The sequence below is a fragment of the Vigna radiata genome, chromosome 5, assembly GCF_000741045.1.
Source record: "Vigna radiata var. radiata cultivar VC1973A chromosome 5, Vradiata_ver6, whole genome shotgun sequence".
NCBI classification, from domain to species: domain Eukaryota; kingdom Viridiplantae; phylum Streptophyta; class Magnoliopsida; order Fabales; family Fabaceae; genus Vigna; species Vigna radiata.
In genome coordinates this window covers 19448838-19458385 of record NC_028355.1, presented here as the reverse complement: position 1 = coordinate 19458385, position 9548 = coordinate 19448838, and the positions used below count along the sequence as shown (strand labels likewise).

Genomic DNA, 9548 nt, shown 5'->3' with positions numbered 1-9548 from the left:
CTAATTTACAAGTAGAAGGTTAGAGATATAAATAAACTTAATAATACATATATAAATGAGCTAGAAGAGATAGCATATATTTAACAAGTTCATCATCATAAATAAAAAAATATGATATGATAAAGTGCAATTATTATGTGAAATTTGACACATTATATTTTTTAAAAAGACTTTTATTAACAAAACATATATTAAAACAAATACTTATTTATTATTAATGTAGTTCATGGAAAAGAAGCATGATAAAAAGGTTAATGGGCCAATGGTCAACATGTTAACCAGGCTCATAAGCCCACATAAAGCAGCATTTGGATGAAATTATAAAACGTGAAAAAGTTTGAAGAACTAGTATTCTGTAGGTTAGGTGTTGCAGTACCGGCACACGTCACCTCTGCCAGCCTTTTTTATAATCGGATTTTGGGGAGCGTGAGCGCGAAGATCGGAACACTCCCTCTGGTATCCATCATTTCCACTGTTTCAACAAAACGACGCCCCTCTAACTGTTTCTCGTGAATTCCAGTTACAGGTACTTATCTCTTCCCAATCGATTTCTCTCGTGAGGGTTTTTCTCCTCTCTCGTCTCTTTTGATGCCTCCTTTTGTTGTTTTTTTTTTATGCAATCTGGACAATGTTTCCGTGGAGCTTTTAGAAATTTTCGGTTGGCATGAGGCCTCGATTTACTAATTATACCTCACGATCCCCATGCTGCTTAGACTATATATCCACGATTTTGAATTCCGCGAATGTGTTAAATATTGAACCTTTCTTTATAACTTTGTTTCTCATTTTAGTTCCGCATCAGTGACACAATTGTCTGTTTCCATGTTGTAACCGAGATTTCCGCGCATGGATGTGTTTTTGAAAAATTAGACAGGTAAGGTAAGGGAATTAAATATAGTATGAACAATTCCTATAATTTGGAATTTGGATCAATTCGTTTTGGTTCTTTGACTGATGTTACGTCCTGTACAGTGCGTGTGGTGCATTGTTTCATGCCAAGTGGAACTATTATTTGTAAGATCCTATAAGAGGAATGACAGGACACAACTTATCGTATTAATGGATGATACTGAATTCTCTTAACTATATTAGACCAATGTTGATGTTTCTGGAAATAAAAAAACGTTGTCATCAAAGTTGGTCTTTTTCAAGGTCAACCATGGAACTTGTTGAGTTGAGTATATTTTTTATTTTATGGATTGTGATTTGGTATGCTTTGGATTGATTGATTTTGTTGTTTTAGTTTTAGAAGTACTAGTTTATATTTCATTGTTTCACGGTGTGTTTCGTGGCTGTGATAGAGAATTGGGTAGCATGTGATGCTTAGTGGAATATCGAAGTGTTCGATTCTCCACTTCTGACTACCAGCCTTTAAATTTGGATGCTTATCGATTGGCATTAGAGTTAGTTGTCGATGTCTTTTGAAAGGGTTATGGAGGGTTTTGGCCAACAAGAAAGTTAAATGTAATGTCATCAAGCAAAATTTGGTGCAAGTTTGAGACGTCCACCTTAAGAGTGGTGCTGTAATGGGGACCATGCCATCAAAGGTTGCCTAAGTCCTTCATTGAGTTGTCTAAGTTGGTTGGTGGAGTATTTGAATGTGTTTTTCTCTTTCTTTAATGACTAGCTTCCGAGGGTGGTTACCGAAGAGCTTAGCTCTTATCTCGAGGAAAGAAAAGAGAAAGACATGGAAGTGAGAATAAATCAAGTGATGTTGAAAAATGTGCATTGTTTGGTTTTGTGGGAATGACATAGCAAACACTTTGGCGAACTAACAGGTTAAAAACAACAGGCCAAGCCTTAAAAAAAGAATTGTAACAAACTAATAGTCCAGGCTTTGGTTTGGCAAGGCCTTATTTGATCTGACTATTTCTATCTCTATGACCACATGGATTTGCATTATATCTTTTGCAGAGGTTAAATATTTAAGTTCATGTCAGAACTCGTAATTCATTAGTCCTGGTTTTTGCCATGATGGGTCCACATTTACAATTCATGATGTTCTTCTATACTTCAAGTCTTTGGCATTATTAGAGAATAGTCATGCATGTTTGTGTTGATAGAGGATACTTTCTTAAAAATAATTTCCATCCACATAGCTTTTTTGGACCCTTTTGCTCAATGATTAGCATCTAGTAAAGAATGTTACTTGGTTATGCTAGTGTGATACTGTAGTAGGAGATCTTAATCAGTTTGCGATCTCTGAAAAGGAAACCCTATTCTTATGTGAATGAGCATTAGATGTATTATGTGTATTGTTACTTAGTTTAAATGACATTTTGAAATAGTTCTCAAGTGTTGCAAATGAAGGATATTTAGAATTATAATATAAGGGAGAGTGTTATAAAGTATCCAGTAATGTTGTATGTGCTGATCAACATTGGGATCTGCATAAACTTTCTGTAGGGGTTATTCATATAATTTTTGTTAGCTTGAGAAACAAGAAAATGGGTTTAGAAGGGTTAGGATAAAAAGAAGATTCTCTTTCATGGTAATTAATGTTGGGATTTAGATCATCAAATCCATCGGCTTTACCTTTTTAATCATACCCCGCAGTTCAAATCATAGGTAAATTCTTCATTGAGGTAAATCTCTCTGACATCCTTATTTAAATGCCATAAAAAGTAAAGTTCATCAATTTTATGTATTTTCCTGTGGCTCATTTTCTCCCAACCGGATTTGTTAATTCTTGTTTGTGATACACCCAACACTGGGTGCTCATTTTGTTTGATTTGGTGAAAATCTAGTCATCGTATGAAGCTCACTCTCCACTCTTCCGTTCTCAGTTCTTCCTCTGTTTGCTGTTCTGGGCTTGTCTTCCACCATTATTAATATGTTTGAGCCTTATTTGGATTGTGAAGTTGATGGAAATGAAAATGGGGATGTATTGGTGGATCCTTGTGATTATAATGTGATAAGTTTTCTGGATCAGACATCTAGTTTCTAAGAGTAGAGTATTTCTGTTTCCGTTGTGTTTAATATATTCCACCTTGCAAGGTTTTGATGTGTACTTGACCTTTTTTGTGTTTTGGAATTTTTTTGTTAAGTTTCTTGCTACTTAGTGGGTTATGACTTATGAATTTAATGCTATAGAATATGGATTAATAATTTTGTAAAATCCATTGATTCAAAATGCTATTTTTACCACTCTTCCCGATTTAAGGTGAACTTGCTATTTTAACTATGTTGTTTTGTATCATTCATCTTCTAATGAATGATCTACCGTTTACCGTCTTCTCTATTAATTTCTATGGTGCTTGTTTTATGCATTTTATATTGTTACTCATTTGGTGTATCGAATAAAAAAATGGCAACTTGGATGCATAAAATTGGGATGTCATGACTGAACTGAAGGAAATTCAATGGGTCGTAAAGGTTGCAGTGTCTATCCTCGACGGAAATTAATATGGTAGATCAAGACTGATTGATGTATGGCAGTGTGGATACATGAATTAAAATGAGAAAGATTGAGTGAAAGCAATGAGATAGCTTTCTATTGTATGTGTTAAGATTCCATTTCCGTACGACTGTGTTATCAAGACTGATGTCTGGCAGTGTGGATAAATGAATCAAGATGATAAGGATTTAGTGAAAGCAATGGCATAGCTTTCTATTGTATGTGTTGTTTAAGATTCCGTTTTCCGTAGGGCCGACTGCTATCAAGACTGATGTCTGGCAGCGTGGATACATGAATCAAATTGAGAAAGATTTAGTGAAGGCAAATTCTATTGTAGGTTTTGTTTAAGATTCCAACGACCTCATGATATGTAATAGGGAATGATATAGATGGGTTGGTTTTACACACCTTTGGTTTAATTTGTATTTGTTGACTTTTGTAGTGGTGCTGCTTGTTACACAATTTTGCGAGCTAGTGACTGTACTACTTAGGTGTTATTTCACATTATCTCATAGTTATCATTTTATTTCCAATTTTCTGTAAACTGAAGCTTTGCCTGCTGTTTTATCTTAGTTGTGTATTGTGCTGCAAGTTAGAATGTGGTGAGGGTCTTATGATAGAACTTGCTGTGTTTTTATGCCTTCTATTACATTCACTATATGAGTCTGTTAGGAATAAAAGAGAGTAAGTTAGACACGTGTGAGACACGTGTAAGGAGAGTAGTATGATAATTGTTAGTAGAGAGAGGGTATAAATAATAACAGAATAGGTGGAGAGAGGTGATCAAATATTTTGTCTCTTTTGGATAGAGACTGGATCGTTGTTCTAGTGGAGGAAGGGAGGCTTCCTTGGGTTACTTGTAATTCTGTTTTCTATACTTTGTAGAGTTAATAAAATATATATTCATACATTCATCTCTGTTAATCATACATTCACTCTGTTAATTGAGTGTTGAGATAAGAAGAGAGAATAGATTAGGTTATCATTATAAAGTAACCTAACAGATTGGTCCGACCTGCCGGATCAAAATCCAAGGAGAGACAAGATGGAGAATAGGATGAGTGCACTGAGGGCAGATTCGTTTCCATGGAAGCGATGTTGGAGGAAATTCGAGCGGAGATGAGGGGAATGGCTCGAAACACGAATGGCGACCGTGGAAGACGGAACATTCATCGCGACAGTGGGAGAAGAAGGAACTAGCGTCAAAGCTCCGAAGGAAGTCGCGATTCCTTCAACGTTGAACGCAAACGGCGACCACCAGAGAAGTTGGAGGACAAAGCGGAAGAGGACCCCATGGGCTGGATCGTGAAGGCAGAGAAATTTTTTGATCTACAGAACGTGACGTAGAGGAAGAAGATGAAGCTGGTATATACCTGTATGGAGAAAGGCGCGAGCTACTATTGGATCCGCTTCTGGCGGAAGAAGACTAGACATCCGAATTGGAAGATGTTCATGGAAGTGCTGACGTGGAGGTTTGGCGAACTGAACCGAGGCACCATTCTTGAGAAGTTGGCGGCGGTACAGCAGAAGGGGAGCGTCAACGAATACACCCAGGAGTTTGAAAATTTGGTGGCACAAGCATCTGGCGTGGGTGAGAGGATGGCAGAGGTGCGACAAGAGGGATCTGGCAATGTCGGCGGAGGGCAGGAAGATGAAGAAAATGAGAAAATTAACAATCTCTTGGATCTGGAGAATATGGGTAAGGGAATGGGAGTAACGGAGCTGAAGCTGAGCACACATCAACCGCCTTTGCTGCTTCGGTACCGTCTCTTTCACATGGGTCGCACAATTAAGGGCACTCTTTTGGTTAACAAAAAGCTTCTTCCTAGGACAACACTGAAAATTTTTATAAAGAGGATGGTAAGAAATATGCCTTTGCAAAGATGGCTGTGTCTCAGAATATTGGTGTCCCTTGGATAATGTGCCAACAATGGGATGCTCCGTGATTGATACATGCAATTCATTCTACTTTGATGATAAAAATGATAGAACAGTGGAATTTCGGAATACATCATATCGCTTGCCAACTTGGTCAGTTAGCATTCTTCCTGATTGCAAGAATGTAGTGTTCAACACAACGAAGGTTAATTCCCAGAAAAATGTAGTTGCAACGATTCCTGAAAGTTTGCAGCAATCAAATAAAGGTGTAAATTCTTTGTTATGGGACATTGTGAAGGAGAAACCAGGAATATGGGGAACAACAGACTTTGTCAAAATTGGTTTTGCTGATTTCATCAATACTACCAAAGGTACCACTAACTACCTATGGCATACCACAAGTATATTTGTGGGTGAAAATGAAGAGTTCTTGAAAAAGGGAAGCAAACCAACTCTTCTAATTGAGTCTACAGGTCATGCTCTCCATGCTTTTGTGAATCAGGAATATCAAGTTGGCTTACAGACAACTGGACCCTTTTATGACTTTGTGGGGGCAGGACTTACAAGTGTGAAGATTAAGAGATTGAAAAATGGGACGATAGACTTGTCTTCATATGCTTGGACTTACAAGATTGGAGTGCAAGGAGAACACGTAAAGCTATACTAGGGAGATGGGCTGAGTAATGTCAACTGGACATCTACTTCAAAACCACCAAAAATGCAGTCATTGACATGGTGCAAGACTATTGTGCATGCTCCACCTGGAGATGAACCAGTTGGATTGGATATGTTACATATGGACAAAGGTCTAGCCTGGTTAAATGGAGAATTTGTTGAGCGTTATATAACAACAAACAAGAAAATTGATGTTGGTGGGAATATACTTGGTTGTTTTTGCTTCTTGCAGGTTGTAATGCCAGACTTGAATCAGTCTTCTAAAGAACACAAGCCAATAGGCAGAGAAAATATTTCTGAATCCAAAGAGTTAGCTTATATACTACAAGTGATTGAAACCATGACTCTTGCTTGGAGCTTGAGCCAAGCAGAATTGGTGGAGGGGGAGACAAAAGAGAGTGACTTAACTCCCAATAAAGAGGGACCTGCAGAGGGGAAAGAGCTGCTGGAAGCATTGATAGACATCAAAGATCATCTTCTCTGGGCTTATAGTTTTGAAAAAGAGGTGACGAGAATGTGGGAAGTTAATAGAATCAAAGAAGAATGGAAAACATTGGAGGAGGATTTGCCACCACCCAAGCCTCCAGACTAGAATTCGGAGGACACCAGCTCCCTGACTTCAACCTTGAGGACAAGGTTGATTTTGAGGGATGGAGTAATGTTAGGAATAAAAGAGAGTAAGTTAAACACGTGTGAGACACGTGTAAGGAGAGTAGTATGATAATTGTTAGTAGAGAGAGGGTATAAATAATAATAGAATAGGTGGAGAGAGGGGCATCAAATATTTTGTCCCTTTTGGGTAGAGACTGGATCGTTGTTCCAGTGGAGGAAGGGAGGCTTCCTTGGTTACTTGTGATTCTGTTTTCTATACTTTGCAAAGTTAATAAAGTACATATTCATACATTCATCTCTGTTAATCATACATTCATCTCTGTTAATCGAGTGTTGAGGTGAGAAGAGGGAATAGATTAGGTTATCATTATAAAGTAACCTAACAAATTCTTACCAACTAACAGACATACTTGCAATCCACCACTACGCGGCTAGAAGAATGGAGAATAAGAAGAACAGATACGGAAAGATGGATGCGTCACAGGCAGCTCCCTCGTTTCCTGAAGCAAAATGTAAGACGTCATGAACAATTCAGATGGGCTGCTACAAGAGGAGTTGATGAGGAAACTATTCTTAGAGACCTTCCCACAGATCTAAGACGTGACATCAAACGCCACCTTTGCCTCAATCTAGTTCGACAAGTATGTTTTTTTTGTCTACCCCCTTTGCTTTCTCTTAAACAGTTTTGTGAATTGTAAAACTATTGAACAATCGTCTCATGTAAAACATTACTAAGGTTGTGTCATTGTATGCCTTAAAGGTCTAGAGTTTGATTCTTGCCTCCTTGTTCTAATAGTAAGTTGAATCACAGCACAAGATTGATGGACTTGCACATCAACCATGCTCCAAGTCCAAATGTGAGGCAGAACACTAAATATGTAATATAAAGATTGAACTCTTCATTTGATCCTTATACTTATCTCCATTTTACGTTTTGGTCTCCATAAAAGAAAGTTGTAAGTTTATGTTCCTGAACAGTTTTTCTAAATGATTGTTTTTATATATTGGAATACTTTTGTAGTAATTTTACTGTGATATTGGATATCAGTATTCAGGACTAAAACGTACAACTGTGGTATAGGTCTAAAACCCGAAATGAAAACAAAAAATTGTAATACCAAATGAATAGTTCAATCTAGTGTAAAAGTAATCAATGATGGGTCATGACATCAACTGCAAGAGTATTGTTATTGCGTTTCTTGGGTAAGAAGAAACTGAGAGTGAACTACTTTTTGGCCAACGGCAGGTACCATTGTTTGATCAAATGGATGAGAGGATGCTAGATGCAATATGTGAAAGGCTGAAACCTTCTCTTTTCACTCCAGGGGCTTGTGTGGTTCGTGAAGGTGACCTTGTGAATGAGATGCTTTTCATTGTTAGAGGACGCCTAGATTCTTGCACCACCAATGGTGGCAGAACAGGTTTCTTCAACTCATGCAGACTTGGCTCTGGTGACTTCTGTGGTGAAGAGCTTCTGCCATGGGCCTTGGACCCTCGTCCAACGGTTGCCCTTCCTTCCTCAACTCGCACAGTGAAAGCCATCACTGAAGTGGAAGCCTTTGCACTCATTGCTGGGGACTTGAAGTTTGTGGCAGCACAGTTCAGAAGGTTGCACAGCAAACAACTGAGGTATACTTTTAGGTTCCACTCCCATCAGTGGAGGACTTGGGCTGCATGCTTCATACAAGCTGCATGGTTCAGGTATAAGAGAATAAAGGAGACAAGTGAGCTCAAGAGAAAGGAGAATATGATGATGGCTTTTGTGCCTGGAACTTGCACTGAACATTTCTCTGCACCTCTTCAAGCTCCAATGGGCACTATGTATGCTGCAAAACTAGCATCCGGCCCAAGGAAAGGTAGAAGCCTGAGATACGGACCTGAACTTGATATCCTTGGCTCACTGAGGAAGCCCCTTGAACCAGACTTCACTGATGATGACAGTTAAAACATGAAAACATTGAAAAAGTGTGTGTGATAGGAAATGAGTATGTGGTTCTTGTTAGTTCTAGTAAAATTTGTAGCTATGAAGCAGTCCTGATCTTTTAGAATACGACAAAAGGATGGAAATAAATTGGATCTAAGGCAAATTTTTTGTATGAATAAACGAGTTGACTGCTGCTACAACACAAGTTCCTTTGTACATGATTCTATAATCTAATTCTAGTACAGTTTATTTGTAGTTTAGGTTAGCCTATAGTTTACCTTCTCACACAGGTAATAGACCACTTTGTTAAATAAATAAAGAAGGGGAAACTTGGAAGGCGAGTTATGACAGAGATGAAGACAGATTTGTCTATTACCAAAGATATCTTGCGAGACATGAAGGAGATGAAAGAACTTCTTTCGGATTTCAAGAAAGGAGAGAAAGAGGTAAAGACGGGTTTGGATATTTAAAAGATAGCTTGCAGGACATAAAGGAGATCAGAGAACTGTTGCAAGATCTCAAGAAAAGTAAGAAATTATCCAAAAGGGCTGGAAACTTAGTTAATATTGAAGCAAAGATGAATGAAAGATTTCTACATGGTAATATATATGTTTGAAAATGACACTCACTTGTATATTTCTGAATATGTTTATGGTATTTGTCAGTAAGACAATTAAAATTTTTAGACTTACATATTGGCTTTTCACCTATAAAGCTATCAACTGTATCATTTAGACACCGTTTATTTTCTATTATTGTCTAAAAACCACCTCATTAATCTAGTGACCATTATACTCTAAAACTGAAAATATTTTTAAGCAAATAAACAACTTAATTAAATCTATCACATTTTAAGTTTATTCTAAAAAAACTCATCCTTAAACTTAGATGTTTCTTGTGTCTTTCATCCAAAGTTTTCCAACTGCATCAACCCACACGAACTTGCTTTTTTCATTAAATGTTGGGCTCTTCAGTTGCACGTTTGCCAACTTCTCAATAACAAAAGTTGCAACCTCTTGTGACTCTTCACTTCCTCCTCTTTCAACCTCAAACAAAACTGAA

The 9548-nt window shown here is 37.7% G+C and overlaps 1 protein-coding gene across 2 annotated transcripts; it reads left to right on the top strand.

The window, feature by feature from the left end:
* The first annotated feature begins 353 nt into the window (after nucleotides 1–353).
* Nucleotides 354–8741, top strand: LOC106760005 (protein CNGC15a-like). Of its 2 annotated transcripts, XM_014643444.2 has the most exons (4): nucleotides 354–526; nucleotides 3355–6838; nucleotides 6967–7203; nucleotides 7809–8741. In XM_014643444.2, the coding sequence occupies exons 3-4, from the start codon at nucleotides 7036–7038 to the stop codon at nucleotides 8505–8507; spliced, it is 867 nt and encodes a 288-aa protein (XP_014498930.1). In that variant the 5' UTR covers nucleotides 354–526; nucleotides 3355–6838; nucleotides 6967–7035; the 3' UTR covers nucleotides 8508–8741. The 2 variants fall into 2 exon arrangements, with proteins under 2 accessions (XP_014498930.1, XP_022636606.1); XM_022780885.1 differs by having other exon boundaries at nucleotides 3355–7203.
* Nucleotides 8742–9548: the final 807 nt, after the last annotated feature.